Raw genomic sequence first — 22268 nt, forward strand, 5'->3', positions numbered from 1 at the left:
GGGCCAGTTCCAGCTGATACAACTGATGTGGATCATGAGTTCATATATAAAAATTTCAGTTTTGCTCACAGGTGTCTTTCAGATGGACAATACATACAGGGAAAATAGGGATGGATGATGATATATTTGACCAGCTCCTAGTACTGGATTCAACGATTAAGAAGTACGATGGGCTATGAGTTGGTTTAGAAGATATGGGTATATAAAAGCTTGGAATGCTTGATGAAGTTTTTTTTATTTTTTAATCAACATAGGTGGAAGTAAACATTTATTAACATTTGGTCAAGTGTAGTGTAACTTGCATTTGTATTTTCATTGTTATTAATGGAGGTATGTAGAGATATACAGAAACCTTGAGACAGTTGTTTTTCTATTGCATACAGACTAGCAGTCCATTGGAAACAGAGGATGAAAGCATGAAGGTTAGATCATAGAGGGCGGCAGTTCTTCATGCACGGCTTTTGTTAATCTTGATTTTTGTTTTGTTTTCAAAAATAAAAACATGGGAAACCAAGATCAAATGATGGTGGACAGGAAAGGTGACATCATCAGCCATAAAAACACCAGAAGTGTCTGAACCCCCTCATTCAAGTCCGAAGGTGCTAGTTTCTTCAACAGCTGTCAGCAGCTTTTCATACAGCATAGAATATGAGGGGTAAGGTGGAAGATCCAAACGGTTGAAACATGTGTGTGCCCTGAAAAAAAAAAAATGCTACATGTTAAGCTTAATCTAAAAGAATTGAGAAAATAAGAACTGAGAAACCTAGTTTCTACTGAGAATCAAGACATTCAAGTTCACTCAAAGTAAAACTTTTGAATTCCACCAAAATATGAGGTACTCAAATCTGTCTGCACATACACATGAATACTTTATATAGAAGACACAAGCTAAGTATCAACATAACAGCTGATATCCCTCCTTTGGATGGTGCAGGGATCTTGATGGAGAAGAATGCTGGAGGTGATTGTGGAGCTGGGGTTTAGGGCCTGTGAGAAGTTCATTACTATAGTTTTGATTGCTTCAAGATTTTTTTTTTTAAAATGGCATTCATCTGTACATCCAACATGAGCTGCCAATAAGTTTTGCACCAGTGGACAAACACAATGTGATGAACATAGTGACAGAATGGGCTGAGCATGTGTTTGAAGTGAGGCAGGCCTGACTGCTAAAAGACCATTCAGAGATCTGCTGAGGAAGAAAGGCTGCTGAAAATATTCAGCAAGTCAGATGTTGGCCATCTGCTGCAAGTCTGGCCTTTAAATGTTATTTATTTGTAGTACCCAAGACAAAAGCAAAATATTCTGTGCATAGCAAGCTGCAAACTTGATGACCATCTCTTTCCCCAGTTTTACAGTTACATTTACCTGACTATTATATTTACATTGGCAGCACCTTCAAAAGAAGCTGTGGAATGGGTTCCATGCATGCCTTCACCTTGTTGCAGCTTTTCTGGCAGCAGCAATTAGACCCAGAGGCAGAGAGCACTTCACTGTGGGAGGTGCTATACAAACATGGAGTAAAGAAACAGTCCCTGCCTCAACAGTTCACCAATTTCAACTGACTGAGAAACTGCACAGCTCATTCAACAAATGGACGTGGGAGGGGCACATTTTCAGTAAAAAGTGTTTCAGTTTTTTTCAGTCAGCTTAGAGTTTTACATGATGATAGCAATATTTCTATTTCCTCTTGCTCACTGGGATAAATGTGAATTGACAAAACTTTCCAGAAGGAAATGCAGCCTCAATGGCTAACAATGTCTGAATTTCTGGCCCTTAGGATTTTTAGAAGCCATGGAGCTGTTTTACTTCTAGCTCTTCTATCTCAAACTTTAACTCAATGCTATTTCTCTTACACTGAAGCAGCAGAGATATCTTGGAGAACATTACATGAAGCCATGCTAGTCATCTCTTAGGCCACCCACAAAGTGGGAAAGACATAATGCTAGTAGATGGGCTGGCCTGAGACTTGTAGATTCAGAGGAAGAGTTTTATCAAGCACCAGTGGTGAATCATTAAACGCAATCAGGCAACTGAAATAGCCAGAGGCAAGTAATCTTCACTGCATTACAGAATTTCAATTAGGAGAGCTTTTATTATCCTTTTCCCCCTTCTGAATGAAGATTTGTTAGCTGGTTAGTCTCAGAAGAGAATACAATAAACACAGAATTTGTGGAAATGAGCTCTGAATGCCTGAGTTAGTGAAAAAGGAAAATTAATAAAGCCATTATTTAATTCATCCCTTGAAATTAAACATGGCAGCTCATGTGTATTACCCATGAGTAGCCCTGCACTATTTATTGTTTATCTCAACAATCTTTGGCAACATAAGTTGTTTCTACAATCCATTGGCAATACATATCAACCACTGTGAGTTAATTAACCGAAGGATTCTTGTAGTCCATTCAAACATGTTTATCACAGGCAAGACAGCCCCATGCAGAGATAGCTGGTCTTGAGGAGCTCAGCTGCTGGGCTCCAGAATTGGAAGTGGCACAGCCATGGTGGCTCAGGTATGAGTTCTTCTAAAGCAGTTTTGCAAAACCAGACCCCTGTATGGCACTCAACCATGGCACGTTTAACTGTTTATCTCGGACATTGCTGTTGTGCATCCTACTATGTGTTACACATGTATCCACAGCCACTGACTCTGGTGTTTACTTTCTTGCAGACATTTATCTTGACTAATCATTATCCATCTGATTTCACATTGGTTATGAAACACCTTTGCAATGCTGTTGACAGCATTTAGTCGTCCTTGACCTAGACAAACTCAGAAAAAAGATCAATTCCTTTTCTTACTATGAGGTTTACAGATGTGGGCTCTTCTACAGAGGGTCTCAAGGAATTTATTGTGGGGAGCAAAGAAAGGAGAAAATGTTAACATGTCTAGAAACACTTTGCTAAACAACACTCTTGTCTTCTCCAGCTCAACAACTTCACAGAAATAAATCCTTGCACTTCAAAGAAAAGTCATCAAATTTGAAATTAAAACAGCATTTCAGGAGCACTGAACAGGTAAGGTTTACACTTCTACCTACTTATGGTGCAGACCACAATATATTGCTAAGGGCAAAACTTGAGTTCATATTCTGGTTTGTGAAAGAAATGTGGATCTACTGCAACTCCAGTAATGCCTGTGAAGCCCACTCAATATTACATAAAGATAATTATGTGCAAAACTGTCTATCATCATATATTATGTGATATTGTGGTACATAGGGCAATTAAGAGTCAGTGATGCTTTCCACAATGCCCACTGTTGTCTACCTGTGCTCCATCCTCCAAAGGGGTAAATTCCCTCTTAATTATATTGGCCTCATACTACTGATCCCAGTGAGAGTGACTACAGTAAGCATAATCCAGGGAACACTTGCCACACATATTGGGGTAAAAACATTACATCAGTAGTGCGAGAAGTAGTCACAGCAAAGAGAAAATATTTCTTCCCTTGATTTAAGCCTCCTACCACATAAGCCTGCTGACATTTGAGAGGGTGTTCAGGGAATGTGAGGCCGGGAATAAGAATTACATTGGTAAGAGCTTTTATGGGATGGATTCTGGGTTCTTCAGAAGAAAATGCAAGATAAAGTAATGTAAACCAACTCTGACCCTCATATGCCCTCATCCTCCAGTAAGTTAAGCAGTAAATGGACCACTTAAAATTTCATTCTTCCTGGCAGTCTGTCTTTATTGCTTAACACAGTTTTGGTGGGCTTGAACTTTTAATCTTGCTCATTGTTCACAGTGATATGCTATTTCTTTTCTTCTAAGAATTCTTTTTAAAAAGTATGAGTATAAGCTTTTAAGATTTTTGCATTCACCTTTTCTTTGTCACTTATTTTATTCCCCATAAAGATGAGAATCCAAAGGCAGTAAAAGCGGGCACAGAATCCCCTACTATCTTAATTATAGCTTGAAACTATCTACTAAAGTAAGGCTTACATTCTAACATAATCATGCCTGTCAGGCAGAAACTGGGCAGTTCTCCTTTTCACCTTGCTTTTGTTAAATGAACCCTAAACCCCTCCTTTATAAATCTGAGAACCCAAAAGTAGTAGCTTTTGCTTCTTTTGCCTGTAAGAGGGAACACTCACATGCTGTCTGGGAATCAGTGTTAAATAGATGAATGTAGATTTGTAGTTGATACTGCTGTTGGATTGAAAAAAGAGGAAAGAGAAGATGGATGGGATATAAGGAAAGGTAAGAGACAGCAAAGTCCATGCACTCAGTCCATTGGTAAAGAAGGAAATTATCAGAATAAAGTTCTTGGTAGTCATATACAATCTTTTAAAAAAAATTATCAAAAGGGGTTCTGTGGTGATTAAATACTTGATCATCTAATAGAGAGGAACAGAATTCTCTTACAAAAGATCAGATATTTACTAGCTCTGGTGATTTGCATCATACATAACACATACTACACTGCTGAATGAAAATCTCTTCTGATGAAAGAGTAGTTGCAGCTCAGCACTGTTGGGAAAAGTGACCTAATTGCATCAAATGTGATTATTTGAATCCCTGGTCCTTGCTTACTTGATACTCCAACAGACATAGTCTTGGAGCTGGCAGGAGTTTTTGCCAGGTGAGGAGTGCAACCACAAGTGGAACAATGGCATCTGTAGGCACCAAACACTTTTGCCAGCTGAGAATTTAAAAAGACTGAACTGTTGCCTCCTATAGCTATAGTAGAAAGCACTGCTAGTTCTTAGTACAGTTCTGTTTTGGGCCAGTTGTTCTGCTCCCGTGGTACCAAATGAAGCTATGTTATTCCAGCTAGAAAACCAGTGGCTTTTCATTAATGTTTGGTGGGGAACAAGAATCCATTCTTGCAGAACTACAACTAAAACTGATTCCATTTACAAACCTACATGACCCAGAAAAGGTGAAGAGAGGAATTCTGCTTCAGAAGAGCCTGTAGCTGCAAAAATTCTCCAACCATCTCTACTCTGGCAACTAGTTAAATGTGTAACACCTTCATTCTGGGACAAAGCTTTCCATATTACATAGGAAGAGTAAAACTCAACCTTGATGAACAAGTGATTGAACCTGTTATTTTATATGACAAGTTATACCAATTTGGAAGAACCCATGATACAGATTTACACCGGCAGATCTGCAAAGCTGGCAGTCTCTTTGGAACCTGCTTTAGGGTTATTGGAGATCTGGGATTAGAGCAGCATCTCTGAGCTCTACGGTGCCTCAACTTTCTAACATATGTGATCTCAAAAGTAAATACAGATAGGAAAAAATGTGTTTTGCACATGTGCACACTCCAGAAATAAAATACTGGTGTAATCTTACTCTTCTTAGTCTTAGATGAACATATTACACCACAATTACCGTGTTCATGCAGGGAACTGGTACTAATGAACAAATCCACCAATTTAGAATGAAGTTACTGGATGCTAAACCTTTCTGAACAAGTCTTGCTCATCCTCGGTGCTCTCAAGAAGCACTCTAAGTGTCATGTATTATAGTTATTCTTTGGAAAGTGTTTCATTTTAGAAATTTACATCATGCCTCTTTTTCTGGACTTGCCATGTTGCTGTTGCAAGTGCAAACAGTACTAACCTACTAGTTTAGGTGTTAGCACATCTCTGCTCACTATAAGCAAATGGTAGTTGCATGCTCCATTGCCAAAGTGTAAGGACAGGATGTAAGGGAGATTTGCCTTAATACTTCAGCCAAGTGGAGCAGAACTAAGGGAACAGAGAAAGAGTCATGGATTCTCCTGATAGAGCTAAAAGTTCTCAACACTTTGTACAGCAGCTAAAGTGAAAAGGTAATTTGTGGTGACTCATGTGACAGGGCTAAAAGGCTGACAGGATATGATATATTACTTTTTTTTTAGCCTATAAGTCTTAAGTACGTAAATAAATCTAAATAATCATGGGTAAACCATAATCAGGTATTTAAAAAACAAGTTTTAAATAATACTCATGTAGTTGCTTACCTAAGGATTTAGGGAACCTCCAGGTTTAGCCTGTGTGTTTTATGCATTTCTTAGCACTGTGTATACTTGGCAGCACCCCATAATTTTATAAAAATGCAGGCAATAATTCATGGTGATCAAGCTGTATTTGTTTCCCATGAACAAGTTTTGTTTCTTTTTCCCCTGGCTAGAATGAATGCAGAGGTCTAAGACTTCTAACAAGTGCTACCAACTTTCACCTGGAAAGGAGGCCTCATTCAGGGAGAGCAGCTCATTCAGAGATCAGCAGACAAACATAAAATCTCGAGGCTAACTGAATCTGAGTCAGAAGTAGTTCACAAAGGAAGTTAAACAGAGCAGAAAGGAGCCAATTACATTTTCAGAACTTGATGGGTCAGGCCAGGGCATTTACTCTGCATGCATCAAGGTCCACCCACCTCTCTTGCCTCTTTGCACCCCAGAAAAAGTGCAAAAAGAGCTCTGCAGAAATATGGCAGAATCTGTGACTGCTGGTTGCTGTCTGCAGGCAAAAATGTCCTCAGTAGGCTCTGAAACCCTTATATAGAGCCTGACTATATATATATATAGTACAAAAGGAGGATCTGGACTACAAATAGCAAACTGTTGCTCTCAGGCTTTCTTACCACATTGCTGGCTGGAGCTCAAAGAGCATGAGTCATCTCACTGACCTTACATGTTTCCATCTTTTTTTAAATCTCAGTGCCCACATCTAGCTTCATGTAGGTTCTAGTCCTGCATATAATCTCCGTAGAGCCTTTATGGTAGATGGACACAAACCAGAATATACCAGCTGTGACTCAGCTAAGCGATTTCAAAAGTCTGTGTTCAGGTGAGATGAACTGTTCCTTGAAAACTCTTACTCCCATTTCTTGACTTTAGAGGAAGCCCACATAAGATGTCAGCTCTGAACACCTTCTGATATAGTGCCTTGGCTCCAGTTTCTGCATCTCCCACTGCATAAACATGGGCTTGAGCAAGCTTGGACTGAGAGGGTGACCAGATTTGGACTTTGCCTCTCCAGAGGTCTCCAGGCGTTTGCTCAAGTCTGTATCTTATGGTATGTTTCTGGGTAAACAACAGAGAGAGCAAGTAATGAGAAAGCTGGACCAGACCCTTTATTAATTGATTGTAGGACTATATTTGTGAGGTCTATGAGATGAAATTTTGCTCTGGGCCATAAAAGTGGCCTCCTTTGCAGTGTAGCTGAAAGCAAATGATAAGAGCAGGAAGAAAGCACCCTTTGGAGGGCAAGTGTGATATAAAAGGGCCACTGTAGCAAAAGTATCTCAGAGGCACTGAAATGCTCTGTAATTCCAGTGGGGCAGAGCCTCAGGCAACTCTCAGGACATTCAACTCACTTCAGTAAGGAAGGATGAGTGCTGGTCACTCATAAAGTGGTAAAGCAGAATTCAAAGCTGAAACCATGAGTAGCTGTGCCATCACTCTCTTGGGTGGCCTGAGGCAAGTCCCCCCCACTTTGTGCCCCTTTGTTCTGAAAAGGAAGATGACCCCTCCTTGGAATCACTGCCAAGTCTGTTGATTCTGTATGACATTATGGCTCATTTGCTCCTAGATGGCTGACTGAATTAAATGCAACAAATTGGACATTATCGCCACACAGTCTGAAGTTCCATCACTAAGCTTCTTCATTACAAAAAAGTGGAACCATCCGAAAAAATGAAGGGATTACACTCAGGTCTCTAGCCAAAACTCAGAGACAGATTTTGGCTTTCATGTCTCTGTAAATTCATGAGTATTTTTACTAGCACTTTGGAAGTAAAGGGAACAGAATCGGTTGACAGGCTCTTGTTGATCTGAATCTGTTCCAGAATCAAAATAAGAGAACTAGGTTAGAATTTATGGAAATCTTAATCTTAACCATTTCCAAAGATTCCAAACAATTTGAATTGAGCCTGCAAATCAAACAGACAGCTTTTGATTTTTTTCCAGAAATAAAATACTTGTGTAATCTTACTCTTCTTAGTCTCAGATGAACATATATTATACCACAATTTTCTCTGAACATAATTACAGAACAGCAAAGTGATTATTGTTGCTTTGGTTTTTTTTTTTTTTTTTTTTTAAGGTGTCCTTACTGTATTCATTAATTGACAGAGAGATGCAATGAAGTAGCAGGCCTATGTTTTTAACAGCAATTCTGGTACAGTGTCCTGGTTGGGACATACCTTGGGAGGGAAGTTATTTTCCCCCATTTCTCTATACAGAAGCGCCGCAGGCCGTTGCTCCCTCGCAGAGCGGCAAAACCCTCATATGGCACACTCGACGTTCCCGTGACGAACTGCAACAATCGCAGCCTCTGCTCATTGTTAAACCTCTCCACGGCTGCCCAGAACCACCGTATCACTATGTGTCCATCATGGTAGCCTACACCAAGCAAGAAAAATAAAAATCACTCCCTTCTAACTGAGAAGAGCAACACTGAAAAATGTTCCCATTAGCATGGGGCAGTAGATCTCCTACTGGAAAGATCCTGGCCTAACAATATATCTTTTTCTTCAGGAGCAGTAGGTCCCAGCTTCCATTTTGTCCAGGCTGTGAATACTATAATGTCACTAACTCATTTTGGACCCTGAAACTCAAATATCCACTTGAGATTTACTGGTCTCTCACAAATCTCTTGGCAAGAACTGGGGTTACATGCATGCGATATTAAAGACCACCAGCAATATGCCACACAGTGTGAGTCTTAACAAGCTAACAATTTCTGGTTCCCAAGTAAATTCTCTTTGGAATTGCAATAGTGTTCAATATACAGAGAGGAGTTTGCTGCCACAAGCTCTGCCCTGGCAAACTTCTCACCTGAGGGGCTCTGACCCTTGGTTTGTGCCAGTGAGAGCCAGCATATACCAGGCTGAATCTGTTTCAAAAGTTAAATAGAAAAATGTAGTAGGAGAATAACATTGGGGAACAGCTGTGCTTGTGGTAAGCTGCATATTTCAAGGTAACCCAAAGACTGGGCAGTGACCAGCAAAGACTGAAACCTTGTATTTCAGGGGAGGATATGTGAACCTCAGGAACTTTCCACTTGTGGTGCAGAACTGGTGGATTTCACATTTTTCCATCATCCAAGACAGCCTGGATAAATCATTGTTTAAAGCAAAACCAGACCAAGCAGTAGAGAAGGGAGGGAAAAAAATCCAACTTGACATAGTTTAGGCTGAGGGGACAGTTAAGCAAGATCTGTATGTTGTTGAAATGTAATTGGGAACTGTGAAATTCAGCTCCTGATTTCAGCTCTCTACTGAAGCCAAGAGGACTTATGGAACTACTCTCTTTGAGGCCAAGAGTTCAGCCACAATCATCTTAGATGACTCGTAACTTCTAGATCTAATTGTGTAAATCCTTTTCAGTCCTTAATGGTCAAAACTCCTCCTAACTGCAGGAATTGAATAGATAAAATCTGGACAGAAATAGCAGAAGCAATTTCAGTAGTATAAGACCACAAAAACTGAGATCTTACATTTGTTTTTCAGGAGTTATTCTTCAGAATAACTTCCTGAACAAAATAGGGCATTTCCCTCAGGAAAGACAGAAAAAAAAAAAAAAGATGGAGCAAGACTTCCATGTTTTAGACTACAACTGTAAAGACAGTAGTAAAAATGAGCAGGCAGTTTACCTCCACGATATTCTGTGTTGTTCCGCCAGTCATTGAGATCTATTTCTGCAGTGCCAGCTATAACTAGCTCCAGTTCTCTGGCATCAAAAACAGAGACAAGCCTGGAGTCTACAACCTGGAACAAAAACAACTTGTAAGCACAGTTCAGACTGTAAATGAGGCAAAGTCTTATAAACCTATGGTTCTGGTGGCCAATTCTTCATCCTGACAAAGTTGGAATGTTTGCATTCTTATGTTTGTGTATGATTAGGGAGAGGATAGAATAGGTGACTACATGGGTTGGTCAGCAAAACCACAGGTTTTCACCCAGTCCTTGTAACAGCTCTGCCAGAAAGATGTTCTCAGATCCAGGTCTTCAGCAAAGATAAACTGCAAAATACAGGGACAACAATGGAGCAGTATCCAGGAATACCACCAGCAGGCTTGGACTGCACCCACAGACTGACTTTACTGGAACAAATCCCTGAAGACACAGTGTGTTTCATCAGATTCTCATCAAAGTGTACAATTCTTCACAATTTTTCTTTGTCAGGGACGCCTAATCCTAACCCAAAATCACAACATGGTAGAATAAAATTTGCAAATGCCTACTTCTCTCACTGTGTGAATGGAAAGCAGTGTTGTTCTTAACTCTTGATCATAAGTAATGCTTTATCACACTCAGAAGACACATTTCTTTCCTTTCTCCTTTAATCCTAAACATGCTATATCAAAGGTCTCTGTCTGTAGAGATCCAAGAACTCCAATTCCTTGCTGTTTGCATCTGTTTAGTTGCTCTCTAGGGTACCAATGAAGCATTTAATCAGGGTGCTACTCATTCAGATGAAGGAGGGATGACTCTGGAAGCATCACTTTGCTGCTTACTTCGTAGAAGCCACGGACCAGGGCCTCTGTTTGCTGGACCACTCCTCGTTCCACCCGCCACTTTACCATTCTCTCGATGTACTCCTTTTTGTTCTTTTCTGTCACCGCTGTATTTGCCCCTCCAGATTTCAACTCCCTCTCTGTCACCTACAGAACAAAGATAAACAGTGGTGTAGCATTGTATGGATCATGCTGTGTTTCAAACATGAGATCATCCAAGCAACAGTACAGGAAACAACAGGATAGAGAAGCAATCACAGTGTTGGAATAGCAAACTGCTTTGCCAACTGGAAGGGATATCTACTTGTCTCTTAGGCAACAAGGATTACCCTTCCCCAAGTGCCAGTAAAATTATTTACTCAGAAATGCAAACAGCTAAAGAAAGCTGAATAAAATGAATACTCCCAATATACTACCTTAAAGAAGACCTGTACAGTAACCTTGCACAGATAAATAGACACTGTGGGATTCAGAGTTTTATATCAGCCATTCAAACCTGAGAAGAGTTTGTACTGTAAATAACTTTTTCTTACTTTAAGCAAGAGCTGCAGCATTTATTTGCATTTTAATAGTTAATTTAGTTGGCTTGGGCTACTGAGGCTTGAGATTGAGAAGCGATTTAAGGAATCAGTCTGGATCCTACCCAGCAAGCACATACTCCTCCTCCCATATGACAGAAAATTGTATTTGTCTTTCAATTATTTTCACATTCAATTTAGTTGATTTAAAAGGAAGAATATGTTGCTCTTCTCTTCAGTTTTCTGCTGCTGTAACAATGGTGTCCACCACAGACAGTAAATGAACTGTATGAATACATATTCATTACTGGTATTATTTATATTATTATCTATTTATTAGCCCAACAGACAGCACATAGCATAGGCAGTATTTAGGTCACCTTACTTGAGTAACCTATTGCAGGATTATGAATTAAAAACATTGACTGAGTCATCTAATCAGTAGCTTTGTTGAGAAACAGCAGGAACAAGTAAAGCTGGATGGAAGGAGGTAGGAATTCTTAGCTGGTTCAGGTTAAATTCCCAAACATAAATCATTGCATCACCATTATACAAGCAATGCTGCATTGTCCAAAAAGAAAGGCTCTGGCCCAGCTACCTTGCTGTATTCTTCAAGGCTGTGAGGCATTAAGGTGTGTCTGCCAAACCAAAGACTAAACGTCTACCTTTAAGCATGACCATAAGTCCAGATGTTCAAATTCTCCTGCAAGACTTTCCCAAAACACCTAGAAAACTATTGTACTTTTCAACTTATCATTATTTGTATACATTCAAATACCATTAATTATCTATGATTGGAGGCCACCAATCAATAGCAATGTGCCCCTATTTTGGGGATTTTGTTCTTAGGGGCATTACCTGCAGCTGTGAGCTACAACTCAGGTTTCAGAGTAGCAAGGAGACATTTCAACCAGTGTAGCTCATTCCTTTTACCTGATGGGAACCAGGGCTCAGAGACAGGCAGTATCCACAAAGAGAGCTCAGAGTTAAGGCCTGGAAGAACACTTTCTACTGGGTAAAAGCATGAGAAAGTACTTTGAGTCACAAGCAACTGATATGTCTCTGTCTTATAAGTGAATATAAGTCATTGAGCCCCCACCAGTAAAAATGCGTAATGCTTGATTTGACATTGTATCACTGCTGTTACAGAAGTGTTCTGGGTTCCAGTACACAAGAAGGCTGGAATTGACATGGAGTAAATTCCCCTTAAGAAAGTACCAAGAAAGAGGATTTGGCCTGAAAGCTTTAGAAGTTCAATACACATCAGAGATGAGACAAGAAAATATGAAATCAGCAGTGACTGGTCCATAATAAAGTCATTGTGGAAGCAGGGCAAAAGGGCTGTAACCATCTGCTATACAGCTTCTCAAGGAGACAGCATATTTCTTGTTTTCCTTACCCAGCCCTTGAAATCCATCTTCCAAAATATTAGCAGAGCTCCCACTGTGATCTGAGCATTGCTTTGCTTGGTACTTGCATGTGTACCAAGCAAAGCAATGCTCAGATGGCATATAAGTGGTTAGATACTAGGATCCATCTGTGAGCATAAAATGTGACTGCAAATTCTTTGTTATTTTGCTGTCAGCACTTAGTAAATTTCAAGAGGAAAATCTTACTTTCACTTAAGACACTTGAATTCTGATGGTTGTAGTTCACAGTGAGAATCAACCTTTCCCCCCATCGTTAGTTCTAGCAAGGTCAGTGTCCAGTACACAGGAAATAAAGTACTAGACAACAGCATCAAAACCTGGCTTTTAGTGCTGTTTTGCTTTTATACCACAGTATCTACAACAGATTATGATTTTTCTATTCTCTTTGGAGCCATCTCTTATCTTCCACAACAGACTCCTATGTGACTGTTTTATCTTTCCTTTGAGGAGACTATAACAAGTAAATAGTATGCCAAACGTTACCTTCAGATGTGTCAGGGCAACTCAGTTCCTATTCAACTTTGTAGTCTTCCCTTGTAAATACAAACTTGTCTCATCTGCCTTTGTGAATATGTCTGTGTGTTTCTGTCTGCCTTTGTGTATTAGTCTCAGGTAGCCATACCTTCCAGGTAAACCACTGTACTGTCAATTCAATGTCATGCAAGCTCTCAGTCCCAAGTCCATGAAAAACTCCTGCATTTGAGTCTGTGGAAAAACAGTGTTATTGTTTCAGCAGAGGCTTCCTACTTTAATTCTTCTGCCCCATCCTTTTCATCTGCTCTTAACTCTGCTTATCCTTTGCAACCTTCTGCTATATGCAGGCTAAATTCAGTTTTTAATATACCCCCTGAAGCCTTGCTTGTTTCCTATTACTTTAAAGCTCATAGATGAACAGGGCTGGAATTCCTCCCCTCAGAAACTTGTCAAATTCTTCCCTAGCTCACAGAACTATCCTAGCTGTGTGCAAACACTCCAGGAAACTTAACTGTGAAGTGGTGAGAGCCATTATCTGGATATTCCTGTGGGCACACAGTTTGTGGTGATTGGGAGTGGGGCTGCAGCTGAGCCTCATCCCTAATGGACTACAACAGTGTAGGACCTGTGAACAGTACTGAAGGCAAAGAAACATGGAATGCTGATGTGTATTGACCAACCACAAAAAGGTAGCGAGGACACATAGGTGTGATGCATGTAAGATGAGGGATATAAAAGGTCATATTCCACCTGTTTTCTCTGCTCCCTTTGACACTGTATATCTGTTTCTTACAAGGCATCTCCATCCCCTGAGCTGCTGCAGTACTTGGTAAACTTGGTTCTTCGGCCTCTCTAGTTTTCAGTATCTCCTTGGAGATCCTTAATTATAGTCTCAATATTGTTTTGATTCCCTTCAAACATTCCCAGAGACAGTTATAATATATGTATATATATTGTATATATATAATACATATATATATAACTAAATTGTAACTGTCTCTGGGACAGTTATATAATATATATAGTTTGCAACAGCAAAGAGCACCAGGGCTTCAGTGCAACACAAAGAATCCCAAAGGAGACATTTATTCTGATTGCCAGACTGCACTTAAGCCAGTGTTGCACTCTCCCTAAGGCTATAGTGATCAGCCAGGTTACAGAGAACTGTCTGATTAAGGTAGAGCTGAGCTGTAGAAAGCACAATAAATGGACGTACATACCAAGTTAAGTATGTGCAAGGTAAGTAAGAGACACAGAATATAGCAGGGACATATTAGACAAAATAATGGTGAGGATTGCCAGGTCCTACACCACCTGTCAAATTATTTTATCCCTCCTAACCCATCCTTTCAGTCACATCAGCTTTAAGTTACATTGCTTGCATTCACCAAATGCCACATCTGTGTGAACAACACCCTGGAGAGAAGAGCTGCACTACAGAGAATTCCTCATGCTCATCAGTGTGTGGCTCAAGAGGCTTGTAGGGGGACTGGTATTGTATATTACACACCCTAAGAATAAACATCTGCCTTGGAACAGGTGGCTTGAAAGAAACAGAAGGTAGGAGAAGAAAATGTTATTGAAAGGCTAAAGGATCTGTTCTGACAGAAAAATGTTCATCACACTCAACTTTGTCAGCTTCAAATTTGCTTTTCAGATGTTTTGCATAGTTATGCTCACCTGTCCAAACACCTCCTCATTCACTGTGAAGGTTAGATCCAGGATATCTGTGATATTGTTATCCTTCATCCACTGCAAGCTCTGATGGAACTCTTCATCCAGATACTCTAAGTCGCTTAAATCACATGGCCTGATTGTAAGACAATAAAAAATATATGATCCCATGACTACTGGCAGGATGAGTTCCTACTAAGTATGTCAACAAATTTAATGAAGATCCACCATAAAATTGAAGTTCATTTAGTTTTGTTAACCTCAAAGGCTGTTTCAGAGACCCTCTTGAAACAGTTCTGCAACAGTTTGCTTTGCATAACTGGGCTCAAGGCCAAATCTGTTGGCTGCCTGCATTATTTGCTGTCAGAAGACACCCCTGGGGCTTGATTTTATGTGGATCTTCAGGATGCCCTGCACTTCATAGCACACATGTCCCTTCAGCCCCACCATGATGTGCCTGGCTGCTTCCATTATCTATCATCTGCCAGGTGAGCACACAGACTGACACAGGGCAGACCAGGCAGCCCAAATTTCTGCTAATAAGGAGACAACCCTGTCTGCTGAAAGGATACATTTGTTATGAGCAGCCTGGTTTTGAATTCCCTAAAGGGGCAATAAGGATGCAGAGATAACCCTAGGTTTCAGCCTATTTTCAGACTAGATCAGGTAAAATATAGATATGAGTGTTTGTACCCCAGCAATAATAATAGTTAAAAAAACCAAAACAACAAAGTCTAACATGATAAAGAATTTAAGGGATTGTTAAGGCAGGTATGTTTGCTGATTTGGAATCATCTTAATTGATGAACTGTTTCAGCTAGACTTTATTCTGCTCTTTAGCATTTAATTGCAATCTTGGGTTAATATTTATGGTTTAATTGTTGCAAAATTTTTTATATATATTGTTTTACTTCAGTCTATTAATTAAAAAGGGACTGATTGTCAATCCAAATAAACCATATGAACTTAAATTTGAAATTAATGCATTCTTGGTAGCTTATGCTTACTAAAATAAAAGAAGAAGGCCAAAAAAAATATTCCCGGTTATATCTACATTAACATTCTTAATTAACCCTAGTTATGTTTTAGAATGAAAAGCTACTCCATCAGTGAGGCATGACAAATTATGTCTTTTTGCTTAATATAACCTCTGTCCTTTTGTTATTATTTTGTTTCATTCCATCAAAGATGTTTTTAAGTCTTCCACCTGGTTGAATCTTGTACTGGTAAAATCAGTACTTTCTGATGTGTGTTTCTAAATGTCAATTTATTTTTGTCAGCATAGTATTTATGAATGGCAAACTCTTGTAGAAAGCAAAGAAAAATTAAAATGTTTTCATTTTCTATCGCAGACCAACAAACCAACAGCAGAAAGAACTTGAAGGTCAGTGTGCTCTAAGCAACTCCCTGAGGGTCTGTAGGGCTCCCTGTGGGGTTGCTGTTTCTGCACGGTTGTGTGGTTATACTCACAGCCTTAGCAGTGCTTTGTAGAACGGCCTTGTGAAGAAAGCATCAAGAAGATACTGATGGATGAGAGCAAGGCCAAGAATACGACCGCTGAACCTGAACCTGTGAAATAAAAATGCAGAGTTAATGGAGCGTAACTCAAGACTTCCAATATAGAAACGTACACAGGTAGCAACTAGAGTTTTTTGGTTGGTTCATTTCTGAATTAGTTTTTCATATTTATTCCCTGTTTTTTTTTTTCTGAGCAGACAATGCCACTCCTCCCACATCTGATCAATAATGGATCTCCTTGATGCACCTCCTACTGTACGCATATCTGTAGCTGGCATGTTATGTGCTCTCCTGTGCCAAAGTAATGAATACTCACTTTCTGTGATCTCTCATTCAATGTTCTGATATAGACTGACTACAACCAACACAGTACTTGGCCAGGGAAATACTGTAATGCTCCACCTCAGCAGAAAAAATGCTATTTCAAAAGAGCTGCAAAGGACATTTGGAGACTCAGTATATCCAGTTTCTGACTAGCTACAACCCTGTCTGAGGTGGGGCTTTGAAGTACTTTAAAAAGCTAGTGAATTGACTTGATAGGGGAAAACTGTAGTTCAAATAAGCTAACTATTGTGACCAAGGACACATTAAAATCAACATCTGAAGCTCAGGCATGCTGCTCCAGACCACTTTCTTAATTTTGCTGCTCAGCAGTTTTCAGTGTTTATACACTCCTGTGTTTGTTTCTAAAAACAACCCCTACAAGTACACTCAAATAGTGCCCTGCCCATTATGATCTGTGACTTGCAATGATAAACTGTTCCATTTTTCTTAGTATGATTTATTCTATGACTTATTCTGTATTTTTTCATCAAACCTGTTTTTAAATCAGTCATCTCAGACAGAAAACCACAAAACTGGTGTGAGTCCAGGTGAGTTTGATTTTGTAAGAACAACCCACAAAAGCCATTCAAAACTTATTTATATGTAAGAAAGGAAAGGAAAAAATCCAGTGCTCTATATGTGAGCACTCCAAGTCTGAGCTGACTGATAGCACAGAAAAGTTTTACTGCACAAAAGATGAGAAACATATCAAAAAGCATAGAAACCATTCCTTCCACTTACAGGAATCCATGCAAAGGCCTCTCCTGCACATGAATGAAACATGAGTCTGATTGTAATAAACATGGCAAAAAATATCTGTTCAATCAACTTTATGCTCATGGGACAGAACAACAAGTGCTTAGTATGTCAAATGGGGCACAAAATAGCCTACTGTGGGCCCAATTAGCATTTACATCACCACAGGAGCTGCCTCCAGGTCCCCTGAATCTGCGAAAGGTGCTTATGATATGCAGCTGACTGGCCACAGAAGAATGATTATATTACCCCCTTACAGCTGTTTCCACAGCAGCAACAAAAGGCAGCTGTTGGGTCTAGTTAGGGCCTGCTTCACTTCACTTGTGCTCCAGTGCAGTGCTTCCAGCAAAAGGCAAGGAAATGAGGGGGAGCTGATACAATGAAAGCACAGTGGAAGCCAGACAGCTCAAATCCCAGAAATGCTGAACCTGTAATCCATCAGTTTTATAGCACCTTCAGGATCCATAATCAAGTCCGTTTGTCCTAAACAATGCGTGTCAGCTTTTTTGGTTTTGTTCTTCACCCCCATCCATCGCTGCACGTTTTTAAAATGAGCACTGAATGAAAATGCTGGGGCTGTTCCTCACCACAGTGCTCACCCCATAGCTACTCAACTGTGTGGGACTGGGCAGGCAGGAGCCACCTGGAATAAAGCTGAAAGTGAATTGCCAGGAAAGATTAGGGAATGTGGCTTCTCCTAAGAAACTGCTTGAATGTGTGAACAGCGTCCCTTTTCTCCTTGCTGCTTGCTTCACTTCTGCATGGCTTTGAGGGCATTCCAGCAAAGCTGACATGAATGGGTTGTGCACCTACACCAAGGTGTTTACAGCTATGGGCACATGTTATGGGGGCTGTTAATGGAGAGTCTAATTTGAATCAGTGCCTTGTGGCAGAATTCATCAAACCATCCCAAAGCCACGGGCAGCATTTCTGTGTTAAAGGTCCAAGCCTAGTGCACCAGCCTAAGAACACGTGGGATAAGTGAGATGAAATAATTAACAGAATGTTGCCACTGCTGGTGCCTATCAATACAACAGATAAAAAAGCTGTATTGCAGACTGTATTCTCTGGCAGCTCTGTATTACTCCACAAAAACACAGTGCTGTGTGGCCAAGGCATGTCAGCTGTCCAGCTCACAGACCCTTCTGCCCCTGCACAGAGCTTTGCTATCTCTGCAGAAACCTGCTGTACTTGACTGTCTTACGAGGAATGGTGTAGCAGAAGGTTCTCTGATGCCTTGTCCATACTGGACAGGGCCTGGGACCAGACATGACACTTTTATGGCTCAGCACTGAAAAACGTGGACCATGGTAAGCCAACAGATAGCTATCAACAGGAGGCATGTTCTGCCTTTCTCAGAAAACAAATATACAATTTACCTGTGTGTGGCTCCATTCAGTTCATCAAGCTGCCACTACACTCAGACAAGCATAGCAGTCCCACTTAAAATGTATCAAAACTTACAAAAAAGCAAGAAGAAACAAATAGCCCTCTTTACAAAAGCCAGTTAAAACAAAGCCAGACTCTTGTGTTTATTTCTTCCTGAAAGATTTAGAGCACGGGTGAGATTTAGAGGTGGCTAAGACAGTCCTTTCAGAACAAAACAAGTTTTCTTGACAGAATAAGCAGCACAAAGGTAAATCCTGGCTCGAGGGCACATACCCTCCTTAAGCCTGAATTACATTTATCTTTCCAAGGAAGTGTAAAATACTTGTTTGGCTTCTTTCTAGCAGAAAAGCTAGTTTGGGAGAGGTGGGGAATGCAGGGTCTTGCTCTGGCCTTTTCTTTCAACACCCTTCCCCTTTGGAGACAATGATTGAGTCTGAGTAATGTGCTCCAGAGAGAGTGGGTAAATGCAGGAGGGAGCTAATGAACAGGAAATGGTGGAACGAGAAACAGAATTAATGAGCAGTGGAGCTGCTCTGGTTTGACTGCCTATTGACACTGCTCGTCCACTCAAAAAGGACATTGTGTGCACCTGCTTTCTGGTTTTTAACAGCAGTACTCTTTGACCCATTTGCAGAAATTTCCACTGCACCCTGTTAATTCCTTTTCCTTCTGGAGGCTTCAGGTGCCCCTGAAGCAGCCACAAGAGCTCGTTGCAAAGTAACAGGCTCACTCCCCATGATAGGATTCTGTGAATACTTACTGCATAACTGTGTCAGGGAGAGACAAATCCATATGCTGTAGGAGCAACTAGGCAATACATTTTCCTCCGACTGCAGCTGAGTCACAGGAGATTTAATGTACTCTGGTCCTTATCATACAGCACCAGAGTAAGGCAGGACCCACAATGACCCTTTGGTACAGGGCTCTCTCTTAACTGGTTCAATGAATGGACCTCTACTTTATACAGCAGTTTTTCCTTGGATTTGGATGGATAATGATGTACCTTGAAAAGATTGTAATCTATGTGTACAAAGGAAGAACAGTCTTTATCATTCTACTGGGAATGCTTTGGGAACCATGCCTTGTGGGCTAAATTAGGTATGGTATAAGAACCTTCAAATCCTGAAAAGAGGATTAAAATAATTGAAAATCCTGAAAACCTTATATCACTCCAACACATCAGCTGCATTTAAGTGTGCCCTTCTTGATGCAGTAGCTTGTGAAAAAATATTCAAAGTAGGGCTTGAGAGACATAAATATAGCATGGTTCACATCAAATTTGAAAATGTCACTTTCATTTCACAAGACTTGCTTTCTGTAAGTAAAATGTACACATTCTGTTGCACCAGTTTTAAAACTCTTGACTGTTATTCATGCAGACGACCTTTTGGCCACCTGAAAGACAAGCTGAACAAATGAGGCTACCCTGTGGTCCACGGTTTCTGTCCTTGGCAGCTCTTCTGAGGACAAATTATATTTGTCAGGTGGATGCACCTGGAGGGCCTATTATTCCTTTCACAGTGGGAGAGACTGGATCTAATCTTGATCATCATTAGACAGCAGAGACTCTAACAAGAGGAAAATATTTAGAAAGGCACAATCATGGGAAACACTTCACCTTGAATATGTATCTTTATTAGAGCATTCAGTCATGAAACAAAAATTTGTAGGAAACTGAGCATCATGGATTCAAAAGGTTATGGTACAGCTTGTTTTAAAACACTGTTAAAATTGCCATTGTTATGAAGACACTCGTGAACAACCTGAAGGCCAGAAACTGCTGATTAAAGGAACCAAAAATCAATTCTTATAGCCTAAAATGTTGTGATTTGCAATCTTTTGATTTGAGGGGGGGACACAACATGCAGAGGAAAATGTACTGAGTCTATGATTTTTGAATTTTAGTATTATCACCAGCACTAGCACTTTATAAGCAAAGAACCAATGAATGAAAGTTTTAAGAATGTGTATTTTGCAAAAAGAATTGACCAGTGAGATGGTTACAAGGACTCTGCCTGGACTCATACATTATGAATTTAAGCAATATTGGCAGTGTGTCAGGCATACACTCCAGAGATCTGTGTCTACATGTTGGTAGTACACATCCTTTTATACTACAGAGAAGTGATCTAGCAGAAGATCAGGTCACCTCTACAAAACCTTGTCAGTGGATCAAATCCACACCTCTATCTATCAGCCTTCATTAACAAATGCCTTTCTTTAATTTGGTGTGCATATTTAACCCCTGCTCACTCAAATGAAAGAACATTTGAAGGGACTAATGGGATGACATTATCTTCTTGACATTCTTTTGTCAGGAAGGTTGAGCCATGCAGGCTGGGACAGCTCATGTGTTCTTTTTATCTGACTTGCATCTGCAAACTCTGCAGACTCCTCTTTGCCACCATCATTTGGCCTCATGACAAATGTACTCCTTGTGTCTGCAGGTTCAGAGGTGGACGCTGTGGCATTCCAGCATCATGCCTCTGCAGTTCAGGAATCTGATGACCTCATGTGTCAATAATATGAAAGGAATGGCTCTTACGAAGGCTGGAGACAGAAGTTCATGAAGTCTCAGCACATTAAAGAGAAAAGGTAAAATAACTCCTAAATTAGTCATAGAGGAGAATTCCAGTGTAAGGAGTAACAGGAGTACTGTTGGCTCATCTTCTTTTCTTATATCCATCTCTAATACAAAGGATCCTCAGAGAGACTGAGAGCTAAGGGAGACCAAGATACAGAGTTGGGTCACATTTGCACAGCATCTCCCAATGCTGCACTGACTCTGGTATCTAACCACACTGGCATCCCACATGAGAACTTAGTTTAGATCCCTACATGCTTCTTTTGAAGGAATGGTAATGACTCACCCCAACTAGGTTTTGGTTTTACCTCTTGTGCATTATGTTATAAATACTGAAATGGATCTTATCTCATATATGGTCAAAATTCATTCCAGGTTTCCAGACAGTTACTGAGTTTGTAAGGGGAAACTATACTTTCTCACTGTCAAACCACAGAAAATTCTGTCAGGTAAGCTTCATTTTTCAATCAATTTTTCAATTAAAATTTAAAGAAAACATTTAGGACTACTGACATGGAGCAACTGTGTGTGCAGATTTCCAGTCTAGAAACTGATGAACTTTAAGTAGTTAAGAATCTACAGGGATTGATTCCTGCTGCCCCAGCAAATGTGACTGGGATTTAAAAGAGGATACATTCTACTCAGAGCCAAGGCATTTCATTCAGACATCAAAAGATCAAGAAGCATATTCCATGACCCTCTCTTTGATAATTCTGTCTGCTTATTATGCCTATAAAACTTAGGAGTTTAATTGATATTTTCAAGGAAATTTGTTACACTCACTTAAAAAGACATTAGCCTCTTTTAAGTAGCCCCTACTCTAAAGTGGAACAGTCCAGCAGACCTGCTGCTCGTGCAGTGTCATAAAATACAAAGAGAATGCTCAGAGAGGGTGGGAAATATAGGTGCATCACCCAAGAACTGAAATTAAACAATAAAATAAAAAGGATGAAAAATGATTTTCAGAAAGAAAAGCAACTTGGTACAAATAAAATTCCTTTAAATTTCAAATCGTGAACAGATAATTTTCTTTAGATGCAAACAAGCCTTTCTTTAGATATTTTTACTTTTTGTGTCCACTGGAGTTTCATATGATGAGTAACTTTATGTGAGCCAGTCTCTCGTTTTATTGCTAATTTGTGCATAT

At 40.0% G+C, this 22268-nt stretch overlaps 1 protein-coding gene across 10 annotated transcripts in view; it reads right to left on the reverse strand.

Moving 5' to 3' along the window:
- Positions 1–216: 216 nt before the first annotated feature.
- HECW1 (HECT, C2 and WW domain containing E3 ubiquitin protein ligase 1) overlaps positions 217–22268 on the reverse strand; it is a 236242-nt gene continuing 214190 nt past the window's right edge. For all 10 annotated transcript variants that reach the window (XM_085570302.1, XM_021531974.4, XM_021531968.4 and 7 more), the window contains 6 exons: positions 16021–16119; positions 14557–14686; positions 10455–10601; positions 9591–9705; positions 8140–8338; positions 217–695 (listed from right to left, as the gene is read on the reverse strand). In XM_085570302.1, coding sequence (XP_085426428.1) covers positions 584–695; positions 8140–8338; positions 9591–9705; positions 10455–10601; positions 14557–14686; positions 16021–16119 — 802 coding nt within the window. In that variant the 3' untranslated portion in view covers positions 217–583. The remainder of the gene's footprint in view (positions 696–8139; positions 8339–9590; positions 9706–10454; positions 10602–14556; positions 14687–16020; positions 16120–22268) is intronic.

The sequence above is a fragment of the Lonchura striata genome, chromosome 2, assembly GCF_050655825.1.
Source record: "Lonchura striata isolate lonStrDom1 chromosome 2, ASM5065582v1, whole genome shotgun sequence".
In the NCBI taxonomy this organism is placed as follows: Eukaryota; Metazoa; Chordata; class Aves; order Passeriformes; family Estrildidae; genus Lonchura; species Lonchura striata.